Genomic DNA, 27,543 nt, shown 5'->3' on the forward strand with positions numbered 1-27,543 from the left:
TTATCCAATTTTGTGTTGGTGCCAAACAATGGGGTTTATATAAAATACAAACATTTTATATTGAATGGATTATAGGAACATCACCCATCATTAAAAGTCTAATATCGAGATATTTACTTGAGAGAACTTAATGTACTTTAACTAAGATTAGTAACATTTTTGCATCCCTATAAATGTGTTTTTAGAGGAAAACCTACAGTAAAGTGTTTGCTATAGAAGTCACACCAATGAACTACAAATTCTTCCAAAAACTGTCTTCTAGCGACATCTGCTGGTACAATGTAATAAAGATGACTATCTCATGAAAGTAATTTCATAGAAAATATCTTTGTGGGTAGAATTGTTTATTTTACTATCATTTACACTTCTAATTGAAAATTTGAACATTTGACCAAGAGTATTATCCTGATAATGATAACATTGAGCTTCTTTATACTTTCCTGTACATAGTATGCAATTCCAACCTGAACCTCTACAGTTATTTGTGTATTTACTAAGTTCTTTGATATTATTATGCAACATATTTCTTTTCCTCCATGTCTTTTTTGACTCAGTTTTATATCATAATTTGCCTTAGTGCAGAACCTTGCAAGTAGAGATTCAGTAAATATAGACTGACTTATACTATTTATTTTGTCATTTGCATAGATTAAGTTGAAAAGTCTACGTATATGAGTTAAATGCATTATTTTTATGTGCACTTGAAAATAAAAATGAGACTTTATATTAGAAAAGAATGTGATTAGGATAAATGGATTTTTATTTTTCTTCCTTTGAAGAGATTTTCTGCATTATAAGTTGTGGAGAAGCAAAATATATTCAGTCCTTGGACATTTTCTTTACAATTATTTCCTGTATGATTGTATCTAGTCTCATGCATTTAAATACTACATATAAACAAATCAGACCTCTCCCTTAATCCTCAGACTTGTACAGCCAGTTACTTGCTTCCTCAACATTACTGTTTAATTAGTTAACACACATTTTAAACTTAACATGTCTAAAACAAAAGTTTTGATTTTCTCCTTGAAACTGTTTGTGCTGTAGTATTCCCTACTTTAGTGAGTGGCCGTATTATCCTTCCGTTTGATCAAACCAAAAATTATTTCAGTAATTTGTAAATTCCCTCTCTTTTACTCCACATTTAAACCATTGAGAATTTCAGTCAGCTCTACTTCTCTCCACCTTCTACAACTATGATCTAGATGACCACAATCATCGTTCCCCTCCTAACTTGCTTCCTTGCTTCTAACCTTGTCCTCCTGTAAGTCTATCCAGCAGCCAAGTGATTTTTTTTTTTTTTTTTTTAAGACAGAGTCTCACTCTGTCACCCAGGCTGCAGTGCAATGGTGTGATCTTGGCTCATTGCCAACTCTGCCTCCTGCCACTCCCCCAGTTCCAGCGATTCTCCCTGCCTCAGCCTCCCAAGTAGCTGGGATTACAGGCATCTGTCACCATGCCCGGCTAATTTTTGTGTTTTCTGTAGAGATGGGGTTTCGCCATGTTGGCCAGGCTGGTCTTAAACTCCTAACCTCAGGTGATCCACCAACCTCAGCCTCCCAAAGTGCTGGGATTACAGGCGTGAGCCACCGTCCCCGGCCTCAAGTGATTCTTTTAAAATTTAAGACAGATCTTGCCACTCCTCTGATGAGAACCTCCCAAAGTTCTTACGTTGCCTAAAGGGCTTATGTGGAATGTAGACCACTCCCTCTCTCCACCCTGATTGCTAGGACCTCATTTCCTACCACTACTTCCCTCCCCTATTTTGCTCCAGCTACAGTAATCTACTTGCTTCTCTTTACATGCCAAGCTGACTCCGTATCATGGGCTGTATACTTGATTACCTCAAACGGAAATGCTCTCCCCTCTACTCACTAGTGTTTCTGATCAGATTACCAAATTTTACCTCTCGGAGAGGCTCTTCTTAACCATACTGTGTAAAGTAATGAAGCCTGACTATGTCACTGTTTCTCCCCTTATCTTGCAGGTTTGTTTTTTGTTTTGTTTTATTTTGTTTTTTTACCATACCTGTTATCACTATATGACATATTTACTTTTTTATGTATCTCTTTCCCAACTAGAATGCCAGCTCTATGAAACCAGGGATTCTTTATTGTTCACAGTTATGTCCTTAGAACCTAAGGCGGCAGTGCTTATACATAGTGGCCATTTAGTTAATATTTATCGAATAAGTTGGTGAGCCTTAATACTTAAATGGAGAATGTGATTTGATTTACACTATAATAATCAAATCCATAGAATAATGAGGAACCTTCAAATGGAGTCTGCTTTGTTTAAATCTTTATATTGTATTTTCAACATTGAACATGGATTACAATTGTGTTTCATAGTTAGGTTAATGCTCATACAATACTCTTAGTGTCAAAATGTGGGATCATATTACTATTTTAAAGATTCTTTTTATGGGAATAATTACTTTTTTGTTCTTTGGACATAGACATCTGACCCTCAATTACATTAACAAACCTTATACACATGAATGGAAAGAAGAATAGCCTCTTTTGAATCCATGCTAAGACTTTATCAATATGAAGTGCTTCCCACAGAGTTCTGCTGAAAGAACTGAACTTCCATCATAATGAAATTGCAAATTCATTGGTATATGCCCCTCTTATATTTGAAAGCTACTTTTTGATGTTTTGGTTGGCAATTAAATTTATTGTTTAAGGTCACAAATATGCAATTCTGACTAGAACAAGTTGTCAGAATTCTTTATTCCGCATAGCACAAAGATAAATGGCTGTCTTTTAACAATAACATATGAAAGCCAAAATTTGTTCCCAGTTATACATAATCTTTTAATCAGTCTACTGCTTTCTGTTTTCCAGTCAATAGACCCCTTAACCTGCTTCCTCACCATCTTACCTATCTAGATTATGGGTTTTTAAATTACTGCAAAACACTTCATCAGATGGAAAAAGATAAGTTTAAACATTTTGATGCTATAATTTTCCCATGCACATTTTATCCTTCCATCTGAATTCTTTTGCCTTTACCCCTATTCTGTGTAAGGTAGAAAATTATGTGGTATGTTAGCTAAATTCTATGGTTACATTTCTCACTGTTAACATGACTAGAAAGTAGATCATGTTGCTTAATTGAAATTGAGTTTTTAAGTGTTTTTTTTTCTTCTTAAAAAAACAAAAAACAAAAAACGAGATACATGTGCAGAACATGCAGGTTTGTTACATACGTATACGTGTGCCATGGTGGTTTGCTGCACCTATCGAGCAGTCCTCCAACTTCCCTCCCCTCACTCCCCACACCCCAACAGGCCCTGGTGTGTGTTGTTCCCCTCTCTGTGTCTATGTGTTCTCAATGTTCAACTCCTACTTGTGAGTGACAACATGTAGTATTTGGTTTTCTGTTCCTGTGTTAGTTTGCTGAGGATTATGGCTTCCAGCTTCATCCATGTCCCTGCAAAGGACATGATCTCATTCCTTTTTATGGCTGCAGAGTATTCCATGGTGTATATGTACCACATTTTCTTTATCCATTTGATCATTGATGGGCATTTGGATTGGTTACATGTCTTTGCTATTGTAAATAGTGCTGCAATAAACATAACGTGTGCATGTATCTTTATAGTAGAATGATTTGTATTCCTTTGGGTATATACCCAGTAATGGGATTGCTGGGTCAAATGGTATTTCTGGTTCCAGATCCTTGAGGAATCGCTATACTGTCTTCCACCATGGTTGAACTAATTTACATTCCCACCAACAGTGTAAAAGCATTCCTACTTTTCCACAGCCTCACCAGCATCTATTGTTCCCTGACTTTTTAATAATCGCCATTCTTACTGGCATGAGATGGTATCTCATTGTGGTTTTGATTTGCATTTCTCTGATGATCATTAATGTTGAGCTTTTTTCATTTGTTTGTTGGCTCCATAAATGTCTTCTTTTGAGAAGTGTCTGTTTTCATATCCTTTGCCCACTTTTTGATGGGGTTGTTTTAAAACATCTCTGGGCATGTGGATTAACTTATTTTCTCAGATTCTATACTGCATCTAATAAAAATGTATATGATTTTGATTAAAATAGATTTCTTAAATTTTTATGCATTTCCTTTGTGGCCTTTCATACAGAAGACATAGAGGAATAATTGCCCTGTTATATTTGAGGCCTTACTCTTTGTTTTTTGAGACAGAGTTTTGCTCTTGTTGCCCAGGCTGGAGAGCAATGGCGCAATCTTGGCTCATTGCAACCTCCGCCCCCCGGGTTCAAGCGATTCTCCAGCGTCAGCCTCCCAAGTAGCTGGGATTACAGGAATGTGCCACCACACCCGGCTAATTTTGTATTTTTAGTGGAGACGGGGTTTCTCCATGTTGGTCAGGCTGGTCTTGAACTCCTAATCTCAGGTGATCCGCCGGCCTCGGCCTCCCAAAATGCTGAGATTACAGGTGTGAGCCACTACACCCGGCCTAGGCCTTACTCTTTATCTAAGAATATCCAGTGTCTTTATAGATTTATTCAAGGGATTTTGATAATAAATACTCAAAATCCCTTTGTTTAAGGTGATCATAGCTATAAAGAAGAACAAAGACACTGAATAACAGCAGCAGAATGTTGTAAAGCCGGCATAGTAATGTCCCCATTTTAAGATCTTGTTTAAATATTTTTTTGCAAATCTGAGAATCTTTTTTTTCTTAACTACCATGTAATTTGAATCTTCCCCAGCTGAAGAGAGTAGACTGTTTCAGGAGGATATATAAGAAAAATACATAACTTTTAAAGTCAGACAATCCCCTCCAGCCCCCAAATTCTGGAATTCTGACTGTTATTACTTTTGTGACCTAGGTTACTGCATTTTTTGAGCCTCTGTGTAGCAATGCAATAGAGAAAAATCTCTATTCATACAGTTTAGTGATATGATTAAATGAGACAACACATATAAAGAGCTGAAAACAGTGCCCAGCTATAGTAAGCACTCAATAAATACCATTTAGAGTCCTGTCTTTCTGCTCTCCCCTCACCCCAACTCTGTTCTTCATGCTTTGTGATCTGTTCTAATTGGGCTTAATCAGAAATTAAAACTGTTGAACTAAACTTGAAACCTTTCTGTGCCTGCCAACTCTATATTATGAATACTGTGCATTCACTGATTTAATAGGTAGGATGAAGTCAGGACCTTGAATTGATCTATATATAACACCCACCAGGTGTATGTGGTCTTTTTCTTCTCAGCAAATTGGTCCCCTAGGGATTTGTAGAGACTGCTTTACTCCCAGCCTTCATTTTAAGTCCAGATGGAGCCCTTAGATTTACTTAAGTCTCTCTTCAACCTGCCTATTTGAGAGCTGAGCTCTAAGTAATGTTAATGTGACATAGGAAGGCATTATCATATTAATCATTTTGTGTAAGGTGACTTACTTCATTGCTTGTTGCTCTTTTGACCATTCATAATGTTCAGATTTTTGCCTTAAGGGTTTCATCTTTTAAAACATTATTTTCAGAAAAAAATTGAATAGGTATGTAATATACTACTTATATCTCAAAATATGTTATTTTATGATTGTAAATTCTTATTGTTTTAGGTGCAAGGATGGCTTGAAAGGATTTACATTTTCTGCACTTAGGTAAGTAACATTTATTTTTATGTTGAGAGAGAATTTACAAGTTAACTTAAAAAATTATACATAATTACAATAAATAGGTATTGACTAAACATTTAAACTGAAAATAATTTTAGAATTCACTAAAGTATTTCCAAGCCTGTGGATAAATAGCTCATTGAAAGAGTAATTTGTCAGATTTTTCCCTCTAAAAATTAATCAACGACTTCTTTTGGACCTGTTGTGTGCTTTCTACTGTGGGGTATTTGAAAAGAAATACAAGAACTGACTTCAGGGAGCTTGGAAAGACAGAGCTGCTCATGAACAATTACTGAAAAGTTAAGTATTTAATTGTGTGGTACTAGATTATGGGTTTGCTTTAGGGCAGGACTCATGTACTGTCAAACACAGATTCGATTTTAAGTATCACTAGAGTCTCTTCACCTCATAGCCCATCTTTTAGCATAGCAATTGGCACATAGTATATACTGTAGAAATGTTTGTTAGCATTAGCATTATATTTTATAGTTCACCAAGAATTTTCTCATAGATTAGAAAATTAAATTTTTGCAACAGTTCTGTGAGATGTAACATGATGAGAAAACTGAGGCTTAGAATATTTGACTAATTTAACATCACACAAGTTAACTATATATACTGACTCCATACCCCGTGTTTGTCTAGTTTATATCATAAATGTTGCCTGTTTTGTAATCCAAAGGACATATAGTAGATGCTTGGTGAAGATATGTAGTATGGTTTTTACTGCAAATATTGAAGGGAAAAATTAGGGAAAGCTTCAGTACTAGCAAAAGTTTTTACCTAATTGTCTCAAGGTTATTTTGAGGATCAAATGAGTTAATATGTGAAAAATATTTCAAACAGTGGCTGGCATGGAGTAAATACTCAAGAAATGTTGGCTATCATTTTTGTTATATTCTCATAGATGATGTGCCTTAAACTGTACTTTAAGGATAGCTTTCGATAACTACAGGGAAGAGGAAGTGCACTCTGGGTGGAAGTGAATAATAGTAGCAATAGAGTGAAAATTGTAAAAATGAAGTGTGAGGTAACAGTGAGAAAATGGCATGAAAAGTTTATATTAGGGAATATAAAATATTTTTTGATATGTAGAGTAGGGCCAGATTATGGAAGACCTAGGGGAGAAAAAAGACAAACTTGGATTTGATAAGGTCAGCAGTAGGGAGCTACTAACGCTTTTTGAGCAGGGTGGTTGACATTGTTTCAGAAAGATTGGTCTGGCCGCAGTATTTGAGACACTGAAAAAGAGAGAACCAGAAGGTGGAAAGACAATAAAGACTAGAATTTGGGTGATAGTGGGAGGATTAAAGAGAAGGAGAAAAAGTTAAGACTTGTAATGAGTGAAAATGAAGACTGATATTTTCCTTCTTTCTCTTCCCCTCCACCCTGCAATCCCAGCCACGTATTGAAAACCAAAGTGCCTGAAAGAAGGTGCTATTAACAGAAAATCACATGGCATGCAAGGAAACTGGTTTAGGAGGGAACAAATGGCGTCTACTGTATGATTAAGAATGTCTTTGGTTGTGAGAACTCTGTGGGAACAATAACTTTCTAAGTCATAATACACAACACTAATTACTGTTATTTTTCAGTAAAAGATCATGAAATTTATTAGAAAATAAAGATTTTCTTATTGTTGTTGCATTGGCTAGAAAGCATTTGGTATTAAGTTTAAAGTTGATAACAAAAACAAAAGTTAGGTTTTCAAAAGAGAAGGAAAAACTTAGTCTTGTTTTCCTACATCTCCTTAGACTCCCAGAATTCTTGCAAAAACTTAAAATGTGTCAGATGGTTTTGTGTCTTTTCTTCAAATCCACTTTTAACAGAGGGCTAGTTTGGACTATTTGCACTTAAATTTTCTCTGTATTATAGAAAAATATTCCAGAAAAAATGTTTGTTAATTCTTGCTAATATTCTTGTTGCTAAAGCAAGACAATTGTTAAATATTGTGAATGGTCATGTTTATTTGTGCATCTCCTTCCACTAAGCAAATTCTGTTTCATAATCAATCTGCAGTGTGGTGAATTTGGATTCAAGAAATGTGGCTATTTCTTGCATTTATATGGTGAATGTGGACTCACCACATTGCAGATGAATTAATCTCAAACTTATAAAGTTGATTCTCAGAAGAATGTTACTAAAAGCCAAATATATTTTTTATTGTCAAGTTTCATTGTAAAAAAATAATGTGAGTTAATATGTGTGCTTCTTGTAGGCTTTCAAAAAGTATTATCTGACATGTCTTTCCTGCTACCTCTTTGCAGTCCTGGCGGTCGTGATTTTTATTGTAGACGTATGCTGTAAATTTATAGCAAGTCAAAAGTGCAAAATTTAATATTAATTACAAAGGGAAGGGGAAAGGAAAATGCTTTTTGTAGCACAATTTAATACGAGCTCCTGACAATATTAAACTTTGGTGAGGAAAGGATACTCAGAGCTTGATACATTTGAGAATGGTGAGATTGAAAGGAATACAATCATAAAATGGCTTAAGGAAGTGCTTATCTCATACAGATCATAATTGCTGTATCATGAAAACATACATTGTTCTCTCAGAGGAAAACTGTCCTTTATCCATAAAGGACAAATATTTACAAAGTACTCCAGTTTAATGTGTCCTAATTAGACAAAGGCTAAAAAGCTTTAAAATATTAAATTTTCCTTCAGGCTGGGCATGGTAGCTAACGCCTCTAATCCCAGCACTTTGGGAGGCCAAGGTGGGCAATCACTTAAGGTCAGGAGTTAGAGACCAGCCTGGCCAACATGGTGAAACCTGTCTCTATTAAAAATACAAAAATTAGCCAGGCATGGTGGTGGGCATCTGTAATTCCAGATGCTTGGGAGGCTGAGGGAGGAGAATGGCTTGAACTTGGGAGGCAGAGGTTGCAATGAGCTTTGATCATGCCACTGCACTCCAGCCTGGGTGACAGAGTGGGACTCTGTCTCAAAAAAAACAAACAAACAAACAAAAAAAACAGCCAGGCACAGTGGCTCACGCCTGTAATCCCAGCACTTTGGGAGGCCAAGGCAGGTAGATCACGAGGTCAGCAGATTGAGACCAGACTGACCAACATGGTGAAACCCCGTCTTTAGTAAAAATACAAAAAAATTAGCTGGGTGTGGTGATGGGCGCCTGTAATCCCAGCGACTTGAGAGGTTGAGGCAGGAGAATCGCTTGAAACCAGAAGGCAGAGGTTGCAGTGAGCCGAGATTGCGCCACTGCACTCTAGCCTGGGCAATAAGAGCAAAAACTCCATCTCAAAAAAAACAAAACCAAAACCAAAAAACCACAAAACTTTACTTCAGTTTAGCACCTTCTTAAAAATCACTTGTATTAGTCTGTTCTCACACTGCTATAAAGATACTACTCAAGACTGGTTAGTGTATAAACAAAAGAGGTTTAATTGACTCACAGTTCCTTATGGCTAGGGAGGCCTCAGGAAACTTACAATCATGGCAGAAGGCCAAGAGGAAGCAGGCTTCTTCTTCACAAGGTGGCAGGAGAGGGAGAGAGCTAGAGTGAGGGAGTGCCACACTTTAAAACCATTAGCTCTCCTGAGAACTAATTCACTATCATGAGAACAGCATGGGGGAAACTGACCCCATGATCCAATCATCCCCACCAGGTCCCTCCCTCAACATGTGAGGATTACAACTTGAGATGAGATTTGGGTGGGAACACAGAGCCAAACCATATCAGCACTCCTCAACAAGTGTGAGATAATACAGGAGGTACAAAGCTAACATTCACTGATAGATATACTTAGTATACATTTATTCTGCCCCAGGTCTTGTACTAAGTATTAAGAATACACTCGGGAATGAGCCAGATATAGTCTCTGTTCTCAGAGAGCTTATGGTCTAGTTGGGAAGACAGCATTAATTTTAACTGTGCTGAAATGTTGCAAAAGAGAAGTGTAGGTTATCTCAGGAATATATTTTAGGCAAACCTTACCTAGCGTCTTTCCCCAAGCTGTGGATAGTAGTAAATGAAGAGAAGAAAGCAGGAAATGTGCACAAAATTACTTATAGACTAGAAGAACCCAAATGTAATAATAGAAGTTAAGTGTTCTATAATTCACAAATTGTTAATACTTTTATTTTCCTGTGGGGGCGAGTGGGAATGAGAGAGTGGAAGGAGCATTTAAGATGAATTTTAAAAGACAAATAAGATTTTTAGTAAAGATGTAGGGAAGAATGATCCAGATAAGAAGAGCAATACAGACGCATGGTTTATTTGGAGAATGTCAAATAGTTCATTTAGTTGTAATATAATAATAGCTTCTATAGTGAGCACTCACTCTGCACCAGATACTGATTTAATCTTGAAGTTTGTATTTAATTCAGTAGGCCATAAGCCCATGAAGTTCTTTGAGGATATGTGTAGTCAGTTCAGATACGCACTTTGGGAAGCTTCCTCTGGAAACTGTATGTAAGATGATTTGAAAATTATCTGTGTATATAGATAACAGTAGAAGTCAAAAGAATAGTGTCAAGAACACAACCATGGGAGAAAAGCCAGTGTGAGACTCTGAAGGTGCGCTAGCCTTATTCATCATAGTTTAAAACATAGTTAGAAATATATGTAGCTTAGTGTTTAAGAAGCCAAACTTTAGGCCAGACAATTCTGGGTTCAAATAATTACTGATAATTTATTGGTTGTGGACAAGATACTTAACCATGCCAACTCTCATGGGAATTGTGACACCTATAGTATTGTTGTGATGATTACATGAATTAATTATATTTGTAAAAGGCTCAGTTGGCACTGTGCCTGTCATATAAGATATGCTCAGAAAATTCTAGCTATTACTATGTTCATTCATTCATTCATTCATTCAATATGTATTAAATATTTACCATGTGCCAGACACTATGCTAGATGCTGGGATATAACAGCAAAGAAGATATACATGGTCTCACAGGCGTCACAGTTGAGTAGGGGATGTAGTCTACTAAAATGGCACGTACATTACTGTACTGGCAGTTCATTGGGCTCTCCTAGCACAGAAGAAAGATCATCCCCTTATTCTGGCCTGGAACAGGGCCAGCTTCTCCAAGGAAGTGACCTCTAATCTGAAACAGTAAATCCTGGCCAAAATAGCAACCATATTATGAAAGGTGTAAGAGAAACTGTTCTATCTGTTCTGGCATAGTTTTACCCTTGTTGCTGATAAAGAACAGCAGCACAGATCTTAAACTCTCTATGTACACCCGTAAGTAAGAAACAAATTCATTTGAACTGACAGCTACCAAAGATTCACAGCTGCCATCTGGTGACAAACAAACCCCTTGCACACCCCTTATGATTTGATAAGCTAGATGTTTTACCAAGGTTGTCTGAACAGGATGAGTTGCAGTTGTTGGTAGTAACAGCTTTTTCTTTCTTTCTAAGTATTTACACTTTCATATTCTGTTTGTCACAGGTCTCAAGTTACATTTTTTTTTTTAAAGAGACAGGGTCATACCGTATTGCCTAGGCTGAAGTGCAGTGGCATGATCATAGCCCACTGTAGCCTTTAATTCCTAAGCTGAAGCAATCCTCCCACGTCAGCCTCCCAAGTAGCTGGGACTATAGGCATACACCACCATGCCCAGCTGATTTTTAATTTTTTTGTTAAGGTGGGGTCTCACTTTGGTGACCAGGCTGTTCTTGAACTCCTGGCCACAAGTGATTGTCCTGCCTTGACTCCCATAGTGCCAGGGTTACAGCAGGAGCCACTATGCCTGGCTCAAGTTCCAGACTTTTAGTGTATTGTTATTGATCCCGTTCTATCTGTATTTTACTATATTTTTGGAAAGCTTGGAAGGTAGTATTGCCTTGGGAAAGCTTAGTTATTCTTTATAAGAGCAATGACTCTTACAGGATAGGTGTAAACAGTGATACTGCAAACTCTGAGAAAGGATACTTCTTGAGGGATATCTAATTGTGATAATATTTTCCATTCATCGTCTTTGGAAAAATATAATCTAGTTTTGTTGAAATAGGAATATTATTTTCTAGATATTTTATTTTTCCAAAGAAAAATAAGTAGATTAGAATAACATCAGCTTTCAGATTTTCTAATGAAATAATATGAGGACTTGGGGAATCCTGACTGTTTTCTGATTCCTGGTCTGTACTGTCCTGTGTTTCCCTGTGTGAATACAGATGACCTAGTGTGCTGCAGCTGTTTATGACTCAGTGTCCCAAGTTAAAGGGTGCTTCATTAAGTGTTGTGCTGTATTTTACTTGGTCAGTTTGATTTTTAAATACCTGCATTATCAAACAAATGACTATTAATTTTTTTTGAGTATTCAGATTTTGAAAGTCTATTTTTCTTCATAGGATGATTTGATTTTATGTAAATTGTGAAAATACTATCTCAAATGATAAAATACTTGCCAAAGCGTATTTGTTTATAAACAAAGTCTTTTTTTTTTTTCCTCATTGACTATTTTTAAGTGAAAAATGCCTCACATTGTGCTCTTTTCTTTAGGTTCATTGTAGGGAAGGAAGAAATTCCCACACATTCTTTTTCACCAGAGGCAGCATATGCAAAAGTGGAACAAAAGGGAGAGCAACATGAGGAAAAACCCAGAAGAATGAATATGATTGGTCTAGTCAGGAAATTTGTGGATTCAATGTGAGCTCTTTATCTTGATATTTTAACCTGCTTTGTCACTGTTTCATATGATATTTGTACCATGCCAAGGTTATTTTTGTTTTCTATTCAGGTAATGATGATCATTTTTCACCAGAAACTGTGCATAGAATTTTATAAAAGGCACACAATGGCAAGTGAATATTATTTATTATTTCTGGCAGGACTGTAGACCAGCATATGCCTTTAAAAGAGGTTTGCATAAAATTGGAATACTTTTGTATTTCAAACCAGGCAGAATTACAGGAGGCTATGATGGAGAACTTCAGGAAACTGATTACTATGTGTTGATTTAATATGCCAAGTATGGAAAGAAGGAAGCAAAATTCCTGAGAGAGATTCAAGAAGATTAAGGAATAATAAGGGATAACCCTTAAGTAAAGGATATTTTGTAAGAGTGAAAATTTTTGGGGTTCTCAAACTGAAATGTTTTTATTTGTATATTATAAAAAGAAGCTTTCATGTTTCATACAAATTTTCATTTATATTTCTAGGATAGATACTTAAGAAAATAAATTTAATAGTTTGAAATTAGATTATCAACCAATAAATAAAATCTTGGTAGTGATATTTTAGAGAGGGTGGAATGAGTAGGCAATAAAGAAAGTTAGGGGATCAATTATAGCAAGGGTCCCGAACCTCTGGGCCATGGACCAGTACTGGTCCGAGGCCTGTTAGGAACCTGGCCACACAGCAGGAGGTGAGCAGCAGGCCAGTGAGCATTACCGTTTGAACTCTGCCTCCTGTCACATCAGCAGTGGCATTAGATTCTCATAGGAGCACAAACCCCATTGTGAACTGCGCGTACAAGGGATCTAAGTTGCGTGCTTCTTATGAGCATCTAATGCCTGATGATGTGGGGTGGAACAGTTTCATCCTAAACCACCCCCCCTCTCCAGCCACCCAGTCAGTGGAAAAATTCTCTTCCATGAAACCGGTCCCTGGTGCCAAAAAGGTTGGGGACCATTGAATTATAGGAAGCTGAGGTCCTTTAATAAATTAGCAAACCTATGTTTCACTCTTATTTTCCCTCTGCCAGCATTGTAACTTTGGATGAGAGATTTAACCATTATGCATTTCCAAGTTCTTATCTGTTAACTGGGGTTAATAATCTCTATTAAGAATTGCTGTGAGCATTAAATGAGATAACATTTATGAACTTGCCTGACATAAAATGTTAGTACAGGGAGCGTACTCAAATTTTTATTGAATTTAAAGATTTTGTCTTCATCTTAACAAATAATACATCTAGAACATAACAGGAATAATTATGGTAGTTGAATTTATTAAACAAGTTCAAAAATAATTTTGGGTTACCTCAGTGGAGAAAAGGGAGAAAGGACCCTATTAATGGAAATAATTTCAACAGTAATCAGAGGGGAATGCAGAGAATGAATTATATGGGTGAATGATGCCTTGGGCGTCAGAACTGATCAGGTCATGACAGAACGTATCATCGTAGCCTCAGTGGGTCTTCTGGTATGAAAGTGGATGCAGAATACTACAGAAGCAAAGCAAATAATACAGGAGACAGGCATTCCAGGTCCTAGGAAGCCATTTATGAGTGACTAAGAAAGACTAATTGACAGTACGGTTGATATCAGGATTTAACTTCACTAGCAAAGAAAATTTAGGCCAGGCATGGTGGCTCACACCTGTAAAACTAACACTTTGGGAGACTGAGGTAGGAGAATCACTTGAGGCCAGGAGTTTGAGACCAGCCTAGGCAACATAGCAAGACCCTGCCTCTAAAAAAAATTTAAAAATTAGCTAGGATTGATGGCATGTGCCTAGTCCTAGCTACTCAGGAGGCTGAGGTGGGAGGATTGCTTGAGTCTAGGAGTTCAAGGCTGCGGTGATCTATGATCATTATGATCATGCCACTGCACTCCAGCTTGGGTGACAGAGTGACACCCCCATCACTTAAAAAAAAAAAAAAGGAAACAACAAATTTCAGTGTAGTTCTGGTAGCAATGGTTGAGAAATATCTTTGAAGGGGACACTTAGAAGTGTGAAGAGTGATGGCTTGCATGAGGCAGCCTTTCTCTTATTCACTGCTTTTCAGGTCTCCAGCTTTAATCACTCAACAGCTTCACATGGCCAGATATGCCTTAGCATTCTAAAGATATAGGGGCTATGGCCAGTGTGAACTGAACTGTTGCTGTCACCCTTGACTAGGAAAGGCTGTATGTTCCAGCTGCAGTGCAGAATTGGATTTCTGTAAAGGTCTTGCTAATCAATTTGCGAATGGGATTGGAGAGGTGCAGAGCCAGAACATTGCTCTACAAGTTATTGTTATAAACAGGAAAACATTCATGTGGTTCAACCATGAAAATAATTAATTAGCTACAATCTGAAAGAAGTTATAAAGACCGCTTATTTTGGAACATGAACCCTCAAAGAGAGGGAGAGCTAGACCCATGTTAGATATTCTGCTTACTTTTTTATGCCTAGGGTGAATAAATAGTCTTGGATTTAACATGCTAAACCACTAAAATGAGTGCATCCTGAACAGTAGTCCTCCCAGCAGAAATATTTATTAAACACTGGAGGGTTAAGTGGTTTACAATTAAATCACAAATTAGCTACTTTTGAATTACCACATGATCTCTATTTCTATATTTATTTCAACTGAATTTTGAATTCTAATACTATATCATGTTTCTTTTCCAGATGTTTTCTCTCAAATCTAATTAAGTATACATTCCTGTAACCTGAGCACATTCTCATTATGACTTTTGCTCAAGTACTGACTTCATGGATGATTTATTACCATTATACTCTACAATAAGCAATTTAAGGTTTCCAAAAGACTTGGCAGAGTATATATATAATATATACATATTTTTTCATATTTAACCACAAATAACAGTGTGGTTTCTCCAGTCCGTATTCAAGTATTTTGACTGCAGTCACATAGTTTATACAATGTGTCAAATGGTAAGCAGCAAATAGAAAAAGCAAAAATATATGTTGTTCTTGCTTCTGTATCTCCTAAAGCACCAAAAGTGACACACATTTAGAAGTAGTGAGTGGGCCAGGCATGGTGGCTCACACCTGTAATCCCAGCACTTTGGGAGGCCGAGGCGGGCGGATCACCTCAGGTCAGGAGCTCGAGACCAGCCTGGCCAACATAGTGAAACCCCATCTCTACTAAAAATACAAAAATTAGCCGGGCGTGGTGGCAGGCGCCTGTAATCCCAGCTACTCGGGAGGCTGAGGCAGGAGAATCGCTTGAACCTGGGAGGCAGAGGTTGCAGTGAGTTGAGATCACGCCCATTGTACTCCAGCCTGGGGGACAAGAGCGAGACTTTATCTCAAAAAAATAAATAAATAAATAAATAAATAAATAAATAAATAAATAAATAAAGTGATGCTTTCTTCTCTCTCTCTCTTTTTTTTTTTTTTGGTTAGAAAGCTTTAAACAGATCCACAAACATGTACAAACACATGGATATACACACTTTAATTATAATTAGTTTAATTTTTTTGGGTTCAATTTCAGATGCAAACATGGACCAAGGCATAGATGTTGCAAACATTATGAAGATAATTGCATCTCTTATTGCATTAAAGTAAGTATATGAAAGTATGTACTTTATTAACAGTAGGGAATGGGTATAGAAATTATTTATTTATTTAGAAATAATTTAAAAATAAATGGAAAAGTTGACATTAATAAATGCTATCATTCTTTGAATTTGACTTCAAGAGTGAGAAATTTATGACAATAGGTGACGATTTAGCTTTCAGTATTCACTTACCAGATCCTTAAATAATTTAAAAATTAGCTTGTTTAAAAATTGGCTTAATTAAAACTTATGATATAGAAGATAAGATGGGATAACAACAAGGAAACATAAAGTCATTAAAATTTGTACTTTGTAATGTATCCTCATTAGAACTACATCTTAGAACAAGACTCTGACTCCCAGACTGTGCTGTGTGCTAGCTGGATCAGCACTCACACACATACACTGTATGCACTGTGCCAAGTCTGGTACAATGGCATTTAATTTTGGACTTGTAAAACTATTACTTTTTTTTTTTTTTTAAGCCATTGAGATAACTGGAGCATGTCCACAGTTGCTCTACATTAAGAGAGCTAACTATGCCTGGCATAAATTCTTGACTCCCTAGTGGACTTGAGTACTAGTGTGTCTCTTCCTCTTCCCCTGCTGTTGTGCTGTCCCTCCTCCCTTCCCCCATCACCACCACTTCTGAGAAGAAAGTTATTTTCTTTGCAGTCAGCATGGCACAGGTGGCACCACCTGCTGCAAGTTCTTTAGTTTTTTTTTTCTTTTTTTGTTAAAGACAGAGTCTCGCTCAGCCACCCAGGCTGGAGTGCAGTGGCACTATCTCAGCTCACTGCAACCACCATCTCCTGGGTTCAAGCACTTCTCCCATCTCAGCCTCCTGAGTAGCTGGGATGATTGCAGGCACCCATCATCATGCCTGGCTAATTTTTGTGTTTTAGTAGAGGCAGGGTTTCACCATGTTGGCCAGGCTGGTCTTGAACTCTTGACCTTAGGGGATCTGCCTGCCTTGACCTCCCAACACTAGGATTACAGGTGTGAACCACCGCGCCCGGCCAAGTTCCTTTGTTTTGAATGGTGCTCTAACAGTTCCAATGCTGTAGAAAGTTTATGTTCTTCTTGCAATTTTAGTCTCTACTCAGTTGATGATGAGAAGAGCAGAGTTGTGCAGCACCCCAAAAGACAGCCCCTTGGTGGTTACTCTAGAAAGGAGGAACTGTCCCACATTAGTGCTCATGAAGGTAAACATCTATGGCCCAGTGTTGACAGTGCCGTTAGCCCAGCCCACACTTAGCTTCACAATTCCCCAAAATGACCAAGGATAAAATAGTAGGGTTTTGTTTTGTTTTGTTCCTCAGTTGTGCAATACTTTCTGACACTCTTTCCAAATTTGATTTCCTGCCTCAGTTTAAAGTGGCCACAAAAAAAAAAAAAAAAAAAAAAAAGTAACATTGCTGGCAGTCCAAGTCAGCTGATACCTGGATTTATTATTCCTTCCAACTGAACATGATTGTAGTTCAAAGGAAAACTTTAGATGGGGAACTAAGAGGAGTATTTGGATTAAATCAGCGGTATTTGAGAAATTTGGCGTGGGGGCGGCGATATTAAAAAAATTGTATGAGAGAGTTAGTGAGAATTTCCAAGCAATAAAAAACTAGTGATTCTTTCAAATGTGTACCAGTACTGTAAACTTGGCAATTTATGTATACATTGGAATGCCATATTATATCCATGAATGTAAAACTATTGGAGACCTGTGGGTGAGGAATTTAAACCATAAACGTGGTAGTGAAATTTTTTGACAATGGACCTCATTATTTCACAAACTTAATTACACCATATGTTAAATCACATCCCTGAATAAATACTCATATTAATTACATTGTCCTCAACATTCTGTACTCCATTCACACTAACTTTTTCTTGGTTCCTTGTACCTGCCAGCCTCTTAATTGGCTTTATGTTTTCTGTCTGAGCTGTCTGAAATGTTTTTCTCATTCTAGCTTCTTCTCTTTTGGGTCTATTTAAATGTCATATCATTTACTTGTCTGCCCTTAACATTTAATCTAATATAGATTGCCCTGTTAATGTCTATCCTAGTGTCTTGATTACTTCCTTCCTAACATTTATTATAATCTTTTGTGTTTGTTTACTTAGTTGTTTCCTTTTCCAGTAATGAGCATGAAAGCTCCACAAAGGCAAGAACTCTGTGTCCTCCTCATCACTGTTATCCCCAGCATCTAGTGTAATGTTTGGCAGATAACAGGCATTCAGCAAATATTTTCTAAGTACATTAATGGGTGGATGAATAGTTCTCTTGAAAATAGCATGAAAAAGATTGTAATGTAATTATAATCCCTAAATCCTTAGATTATAAGGTTATCAATGGCAAGATGAAAGTGTGACCTTTTCATTCATTTAAATACTAGGCAATTTCAGTTAAGCAAATGCTTGAGAATTCACAGTAATTGATTGGACAATTTGATTTTATGTTTTAATAAGGTATTAGGTAGTTTCAGGTAAATTAACCAGTGTTTCCTCATAGTAATTAATTTTTTTTTCTGGAAAAGAAAGCTGCAGTCCAGAAAATACAAACCTAACTTTTGGGCATACACTGCTATGAGTGTAGATATTTTCCAATTCCAGTCAGAGTTAGAGAGGAGGAGGATGGGACACCGGTTTTAACAATGTATTGGTTGAACTGTACAGAAAGTACTATTCTTTTTGTTAATGTTTTATGCTGATTGAAAATTTTCAGTTTCAATATTAATTACTTACAGTCTCTCAGACATCTAAAATTCATCTTCCTAAATACAGAAATGAAATTGACCAGTAATAGTCATCCTCTCCAAATCTCTTTTGCGCTATGGACAGTTGAAGGAAATATAGAGAAATGTTGACAGCAAATATGGATTTGTAGTGGGTTTGCTTTTTCAAATTTAGTTTAATATACTTTAAAGCTACTCCTCCCTAGAGATGTTTTAGCCCGACATAGTGGAGCACAGGAATGAAAACCTAGATATAATTCTGCACCCCCTGCCCCCTGGAAGTTCTTCTTACCTGACCATTGTAAAAGTTAGCACCAAAGGTCTGAACAAATAATGAAAATATTTTTCTATGAAAATAATCCCTACTCATGCTAATCATTAAGAGCAGTTTTCTGTTAACATTTTCAAGAGCATTTGGTTTTATTAAGTAGTTTTTGGAATTTTAGTGCTTTTGTATGTAAAACCCATTTGTGGTTTAGGAATTTAAAATCCTGATTATTGTCAACAAAATGTCAAGAAATGGAATTTTGGTGCATAGGCAAGATTGGCCAGTGCTTGTGAGACTTTTTAAGTCTTTGTAAATCAAAGAAAGTAAACTCATTCCAAGATTTCACTCTTATTTTTAAGGTAATTGTTTTAAAATTATTGTTTGAGGTTTTAAGGCTTTATTTTGCTGTGCTATAAACTTAGATTAAATTTGTTTTGTCTTGTTTCTATTTTGAGATGGTAAAATTTGTATTCTATCAAAAACTTCAAAATTTGTTTGTAAATCAGGTTTTTTCTTCAAATTTCCTCTAGGGTTTCATCAGAATGTTTAGCGTGGGGTACTTGATCCAGTGTTGCCTCCGAATCCCTTCTGCATTTAGGCATCTGTTTACACAGCCATCTCGGCTACTTTCTCTCTTCTACAATAAAGAAAACTTCCAGCTTGGAGCTTTTCTTGGCTCTTTTGTTAGTATATACAAGGTAAGGCTTTTAGAAGAGGAAAGAAAAATGGGAAATAAATAACATTGCTATTGTTAGAATGAGAGATGGCCTTAGTTCACTTATTTTTTAATGCTTCTTTCTGGAATAGTCATACATATCTTGACATAACCAAATCTATACAATATATTGGGAAGTGAGGGTACAGAAATTTCTTCTTTTAAAATATTATTTAATATACTCGAATGTGTAGACATGTTTGCATTTACATATGGTATTACACATTGTCAGACTCATTTTCTTTTTCAATATATAGACACTCAGAAAATATGAATTTTTTGGATATTTCCAATATCAAAAATGATATTAATATGCCTGGCTTATTTTTTTTTTATCATATTTACTGCCTGGTTATTAATTTAAATGTATTTCAGATCTTTCTAGCTGAAATAAACACTTGATAGAATCGGTGAGGATTTTCTATTGTAACTTATATAAGCAATGACTTAGGTTCCTTCTTCCACCCACTCACAGTTCCTACTACACTGTCTCAAATAACCAGAGTTCACAGTCTTCCACCCCATTCTGTATGTTCCTATAAAAGTGTCCATACATATATAAGCCCACACCTAAATATATATGTAGAGATCATTCTTAACCTAGTACTCTGCAACTTTAAGTGATGGCCTTTTGCACAATGGAATCACTAATATGTAAATCATATTTTATTAAACGCTTAAAAGATTCTAAATCTGAATATAATCTCTAAATGGTAAAGTGTGTTAATTAATGTTGACCTAACACATGGACATAAAGATGACAACAGAAGTCACTGGGCGCTTCTAGAGGAGAGAGGGAGGGAGCAGGGCAAGGATTGAAAAACTAATGCCTGGGTATTGGGATCAATTATACCCCAAACCTCAGCACCACACAATATACCCCTGTAACAAACCTGCATATGTATCCCCCGAATCTAAAAAAAAAGTTGCAATTAAAAAAAAAAAAAGGAGATTAGAACATAAACACACACAGAGGAATGACCATGTGAGGACACAGGGAGAAGGTGGCCATCTGCTAGCCATGAAGAGAGAAGGAGCGAACCTTGAGCGTACCGTGATCTTTGAACTCCCAGCCTCTATGACTGTGAAAAAAATAGATTTTTTTTTAAATCTACAATCACAAATTGCTTACTTTTGCCTTAATTTTACTCTATAAAAGATATGTGTTTTGAGCACAGGGATTGTGTCTCATTTTGCAGGAACATGCAGCAGGCATTCCAATATGTCTGACTAATGAATTAAGGACATTAAAGGAGTGTGCATTTTTGTAGATGAGATTTGTCTACCTTCCCTCTGTCTACAAAAAAATTATAAATATATATTTTATTCATACTTTATTTCTTTGACTGTTTTAATGTATATTTTAATAAATATATTGAAAGAAGAATATATTCTGTGGGTGTGTATATATATATATATACGTACACATATACACACTTTTTGTTGTTAAATGCAGAGAAAATTAATGATGGGAAAACTCAATTCTGGAATTATTTAGGGTAACATGGACAGTGTTGTTTTCTGTAAAAATTTACTCATAAAAGGTAGGTATGGATAAAATATTTTGAAATGGAAAGGAGGAATAATAAACTATAGATAATGAATCACTTGTTATGAAATATTACTAATATTAAAAACATTTTCAATATGGTTTGACTAAGAAGCATTACTAATGTATTTGAATATACAAGAGTTAAGGACAGATTATTGGTAATTGCATGTTTATATTCACATTTAAAAAAATTTCTCACGTTATAGCATTTGTATTTATTCTTAACGTAAACTCTTAACTGTTTACATGTGGTTTATCACCAACATTTTTAGCCCCAGGTTGGTTATTCTCTGCCATCTAGCTTATCTCAGAGTGTGTTTTGTTTTGCTTTTTTATTTTTCATTTCTGTTACTATTTATTTACTTAGGTAATACAAACAAATGGTATTAAAGTAACAAAAATACAACTGGGTCAGAAAATCTCAGGAAATATTCATGTGGTGTGTTCAAAAACTGTATGTGATTTTTCAAAAACAAATTGCCTGTGCTATAGTATCTTTATAAGAATCTTAAGAGAAGAGCAGGCAAATAAACCTTGTTTTTTCTGTTTCTTGGTTAACTGACCCTTTTTTAAAAATTTGGTAAGGTTCCTCTTTATCTCTGGTAATATTCATTGTTTTATAGTCTATGTTTAATATTAATATAGCTACTTCAACTTTTCAAAATTATTGTTTGATGTTATAATGTTTCCATTCTTTCACTTTTTCTGTCTTTGTTTGAAAAACTGGTTTCTTTTAGGCTGCAGAGAGTTGGCCCTTTCTTTCTTATAGAATCTGATCATCTCTGTCTTCTAATTGGCATGTTTATACTGTTTACATATAATGTATTATATGTAAACATATATAGTTTATGATGTGATTGAGTTTAAACCTACTTTCATGTTAGTTGTTTTTTATTTGTTCCTTTTTTTCTTCCTCTTTCTTTTTTCTTTTTTGGCCTTCTGGATTGATTGTGTATTTTACTATGGCTCCATTCTAGCTTCACTATTGCCTTATTATTTGTACTTGCTTTAATTTAGTGGCTGCCTTAACATTTTATAATATACATTTTTAATGTATCAGCCAATCTTCAAGTAATGTTATACTACTTCACATACAGTGTCAGACCTTACAACACTGTACTTTGAATTTCTCCTTCCCATCCTTTGTTATAGGATTTAACATTTATCGTTTATCTTTATATATTTTATACACTCCACAATATGTTGTTACTATTTTTGTTTTAGATCAGAGGTCAACACACTTTTTCTGTGAAGAGCCAGATCATGACTATTAGGCTTTGTGACCATATGGTCTCTGTCATAACTACCCAGCTCTGCTGTTACAGTGTGAAAGCAGCTATAGACAATATATAAATGAACAAGTGTGGCTGCGTTTCAATAAAACTTTATCACACTATAATTAGAACTTGATGTAATTTTCACATTATAAGATGTTGTCATTCTTTTGATTTATTTTTCATTTTTTAAGACTGTAAAAATGATTATTAGCTCCTGAGCCATATAAAAACAAGTAGCAGGCCAGATTTGGCTAGTGAGCCATAGTTTGCTGACCCCTATTTTAGATAGTTAATTCACTTTTAGTGCAAGTAAAGATAAGAAAAATATGTCTTCTAAGTTTACCTTCACTTTTCTATTTCCAGAACTCTGCATTTCTTTTCATAGTTCTAAATTTTTGTCTGGTGTCATATTCCTTCTACCTTTAACATTTCTGTGAACTCAGATCTGCTGGTGGTGGATTTTCTCAGCTTTTATCTGTCTGGAAAAAATCTTTGTTTCACCTTCAGTTTTAAGAAATATTTTCTCTGGGTATAGAATTGTGGCCTGACAGACTTGTAGTTTAGCCAGCTTTTTGTTCTTGTTAAAATGGGAGTGATGCTTTTCCCAGCATTCGATAGCTAGGCAAAAGTGGGATTTATGGATTTATTTTGCAAAATCAGTACAATAAAAATATTATGTGTAATTTCTTAATAGAGTCTATAGAGTAATAACTTTATAAAATATTATTGTTCATAAGTTTTCCAATCATATATGCAGTTTGAGTTAGATGAGATCACTAATTGGCCTGCAAGGTAATCTGATGAATTTATTCATTATAGTTGTTTTTATTTTATGCTTTTAATTCTAGAAATAAAATAACTGAAGTCATTGTATTTTCTCCTTAACTAGGGTACTAGTTGCTTCCTGCGCTGGATCAGAAACTTAGATGATGAACTACATGCTATTATAGCTGGTAAAGCAATAATAAAAAATGAATGGTTATTATTGTATTAATCAGTGGTAGGAATGAATTGGAAATACCATCCAATTCATCCAATTTCTATGAATCTTCCTTTCTCTATCGTAATAGAATTCCAGTTGAGGCACTTGTCCAAATACTTTGTGATGTTTAACATATCAAGGCACTGTTGCCATCTGATGTTTTGAGTTGGCAATATAATGGCTTGGGTATCTGTCCTGCTATAGGCCATAAATCCTAGCAAATGTGTCACAAAAGAACATAAAGCCTTATATTTGCCGTATAAGTGATTAATGGAAGTTCAAGTAGATTTCATTGAAAATTCTATTTTTACCACTGGAAAATGACCTATATTTTCATAATAACTTTTTAAAGGAACTTAATCATTTTATTAAAAAATCTAAATATTATTTTCTATAAGTGCAATGTATGTATTAAATTAAATAGATAATTTATCAGGCATTTATTAGGAATAACCTTAGTTATTAGTATTCGACACCTCCCCTCCTCCCCTGGCCTTGGTTTTCCATTTATATAATGAAAGCAGTGCTATGGAGAGAAGTATTGTGATAGCACTAACCATCATTTGAGCTATTTAATATTAGGAGAATATATGAATAAATATTTCCACTTAAAATCGAAAAGGGACCAAGAGGCTTTGAAAAATTATGTTTTTAAATTGTATTTGGCAAGACCACTCCACTTTAAAGTTAAAATAGAAATGTAAAGCTTCTTGTTATACATAAATCAGAACTGTTTATTTCTAACTCTGAATATCAATTTTTTAAATTTAAAAATATGCAATAATATCTCACCCCATTTTAATGTCATCTGGTATATTACTGTCCTTGATTGTGTTGTAACAAGAGATAGTGCTGATTCTATGTAAGTGAATTAACATTTCTGATGACATAATAACAAATAAATACTCTGCGATCTTATCAGTTATTTCTTATTTCTTGTTTCAGGATTTTTGGCAGGTATATCAATGATGTTTTATAAAAGCACAACAATTTCCATGTATTTAGCGTCCAAATTGGTAGAGGTAAGCGAAATTTTTATGCATGAATAGTTCCAAAGAATATAAAGCTTTTAGCTGCTGACTGTTTTAGCAGCAAATATATATCCCAATGGCAAACATAAATTTTAATCCTCTAAAAGTATTTGCAAAGTTGATTCCCCTGTGTTTTTCTTTGTGTGTGTGTTATTTTCAAATATACATTAAGTATAGAAAGAGTAGTGTAATTAACCCTCATGCATCCATCATGCAGCTTCAACAGTTATCAGTATTTGGCCAGTCTCCTTTCATCTATACTCCTCAACCCCACAGGTATTGAGTTATTTTTAAAGCCAATCCCAGACACTATATAATTTCATCCTTAAAAAAATTTCAGCATAAAGACTCCTTAAAGAATAAAGGCTAAAGGCTTTTTCAAAACAAATCAACAATACCACAGTATCATTATCATACATTAAAACCCTCCCAGTAATTCCATACTAATATATCCAATTAGAGTCTTCACTGATTATCTTATAAATATGTTTTTGCAATCATTTTATTTTAATCAAGTTCCAAACAAAGTTTCTTTTAGTTTATAATAGTTACCCCCCTACTACTGCTGCTACTGCTTTTCTTCCTCCTCCTCCTCCTCCTCTTCCTTCTCCTCCTCCTCCTCCTTCTTCCTTGACATTTATTTGTTGAAGATGTAGGTTATTAGTTCATGGAATTTCCCAAATTCTGGATTTTGCTGATTGCACCCTCACTGTTGTTGTTTAACATGTTTCTTTGACTCATAAATTTTTTTAGTTGTTAACTAGATCTTGAGGCCTAAGCAAATTCAGGTTTAAATTTTTGTAGGAGTTAACAGCCATACTTCACATTTACTGTGTATGTGAACTTCCAATTGCGTCACATGACGAGGCACAAAAATGTCTGGTTCTCTCTCTTTTTGTGATGCTAAGATTGATCAATGGGCTTAGGTGTTGATAGAGCCAACATAAGGTTCCCCAGTAGCCTTATAGCTATTGGTTTTAGCAGCTGTTAATAATTATCCCTGGGATTCATTATTTCATTAAGAGTTGCAAAATGATGAAAAATACTATTACTGTTTATTCTGTGTTTATTAGCTGAAATTGTTCTAAAAGCATTTTTCCTTTTCAACTATTTGGTTACTCTGAAATACGTTGTTCTGGAAAGTCAAAATAAAATGCTTGATTAGTTCATTTTTAATTACCAGTGTTTAGAATGAGTTAGTACCTTAGCATCCTGCAAAGTTGACCCATGAGTCTTTATTTTTAAAGTATCGTTATGAAGATTTGGAGTTTAACATATATGATTTATTTTCATTATGCTCAAATTGTTCCCATCTTTGGCCATGAGAGCTTCCTTAAGTTGACTCCTCTTTGTTGTAACATAACGCCATTATCTTTGATAGCTTTCTTGCTGTAAGACAATATATTCCGGGCTCATCTGGGACATTTTCTGCCTCAGACATAGAATCAGTCTTCTCTGTAATGGGTCCTAGTTTGTTTTAGTGGGAAATGGTATTTAAAGATTTCAGTCCAGGTGCTAGAGGTTATTTGCTCCCAGGCTAGTTATTGATTCTTGGCTTTCGCAGTGAATGGAGCTAGAGAATCTCCCTCCCCTTGCTTTTTAGAAACAGAAAATACATTTGGAGCATAGTGATATTTCTAATTCAAAGTTAAGAGTGTAGATTTTATTTAACTTGTTTAATAACTTGCTTTACCCAAATATGTGTGTGTGTGTGTGTGTGTGTGAGAGAGAGAGAGAGAGAGACAGAGAGAGAAACAGAGAAAGAGAGAGAGATTGAGAGAATATATACATCATGAAATCAGGAGGACAGGCAGGAGCCAGACCATCATGTAGGATTTTAAAAGCTGGGGTAAAGAATTTGTTTTTTTCTCAGTGCACTGGAAACCACTGAAGAGTTTTAAGCACGGAAATGACAGTATTTAATTCACATTTTAAGAAGAACATTTTGGCCACTATTTAGAGGGAGGCAGGATCGAAGCTGAGAGAACAGTTAGTCTGTGTCAGGAAATGGTGGCTTGCACCAGGATGATAGCAGTAGAGATGGAGAGAACTATACAGATTTGGTGTATGTTTAAGAGTAGAATTGGCAAGACTTGCTAATGGAGAGGAAAAGGGAACTGAGAGAAAGAAAATAATCCTTAGGTGGCAAAAATATATTCTTTAACACAAGAGGAAACCAATATTGAGATCTAGTTTATTAAAGGTATTTTACAGCTAAGTGGCCTGAGTTTTTTAAGGCAAGGAATGGTATCTCTCTGTTTCTTGTGTCATCAGGCCATATCTGATCCTGGCAAAAGAAACTGGCATATAAACTATGGTGATGCAGACTTTTTTTTTTTTAAATAGGATATTAGAAATTTAAGCTTGCTATGTCTTTTTGTGGAATTCATTGCTCTGTTGTAATAGACAATCATTTTTCTATGATTGAAGTTAATTTTATATTAAAATGTTCTATTACTGTACAGTGAAAATGATATAAAAATCAACTGTATAGACCATTGTTTTCTAGGAACCTCTGAGTCAAATGCATATATTTATTTAGTATATATTATGTTCTCATTACTGTGCTAGGTACTGGAAAGAATATAGAAGTATAGGATATGGTTTCTGTCCTTCATTAACTTAGAATCTGGTTTATTAAATGAATTTTATAATAAATAATTAGAAACGCAGTTATTCTATCTATTGGGAAATAGCTGTTTCACTTAACATTTCTGTGACGCAGTTCTACCACATCTGAATTAAATCTTCAACATGAATACAGCACAATGTATCTCTATCTTGCAATACACTGTTACATATTTTTCTCAAAATAATGGTCAATGTATAATTATTTATCTTGTTTCCAAAATAGATTATAACTTGGTATATATCTTACAAATTCTCATATATCCCAGTCTCTTATACACATTATGTACATTTAATCCTCAGTATATACTTTTGGATTGATTTGTATGTAAAGTATCCACCTTATCATTTCCTTTGTTGCTTTGCTCTTTGGTTATGGTATCTTATATAGATCTTGATGATTCTTTTTATGGCAGTTCAGTTGGGATATAATTTAAAAAGAGTCAGATTTACTTAGCAAATATTTTAATGCCATGTTCTAGGTTAGGTACTGAAGATCATGCAAAGTTGAAGAAGAGAAGG

The 27,543-nt window shown here is 35.3% G+C and overlaps 1 protein-coding gene across 6 annotated transcripts in view; it reads left to right on the forward strand.

Moving 5' to 3' along the window:
• TMEM135 (transmembrane protein 135) overlaps positions 1-27,543 on the forward strand; it is a 273,828-nt gene that overhangs the window by 240,468 nt on the left and 5,817 nt on the right. For all 6 annotated transcript variants that reach the window (XM_055093835.2, XM_003832984.5, XM_003832983.5 and 3 more), the window contains 6 exons: positions 5,561-5,602; positions 12,100-12,246; positions 15,770-15,839; positions 19,367-19,534; positions 23,270-23,333; positions 24,308-24,384. In XM_055093835.2, the coding sequence (XP_054949810.1) occupies positions 5,561-5,602; positions 12,100-12,246; positions 15,770-15,839; positions 19,367-19,534; positions 23,270-23,333; positions 24,308-24,384 (568 nt within the window). The remainder of the gene's footprint in view (positions 1-5,560; positions 5,603-12,099; positions 12,247-15,769; positions 15,840-19,366; positions 19,535-23,269; positions 23,334-24,307; positions 24,385-27,543) is intronic.

The sequence above is a fragment of the Pan paniscus genome, chromosome 9 (genome assembly GCF_029289425.2).
Source record: "Pan paniscus chromosome 9, NHGRI_mPanPan1-v2.0_pri, whole genome shotgun sequence".
Lineage (NCBI taxonomy): Eukaryota > Metazoa > Chordata > Mammalia > Primates > Hominidae > Pan > Pan paniscus.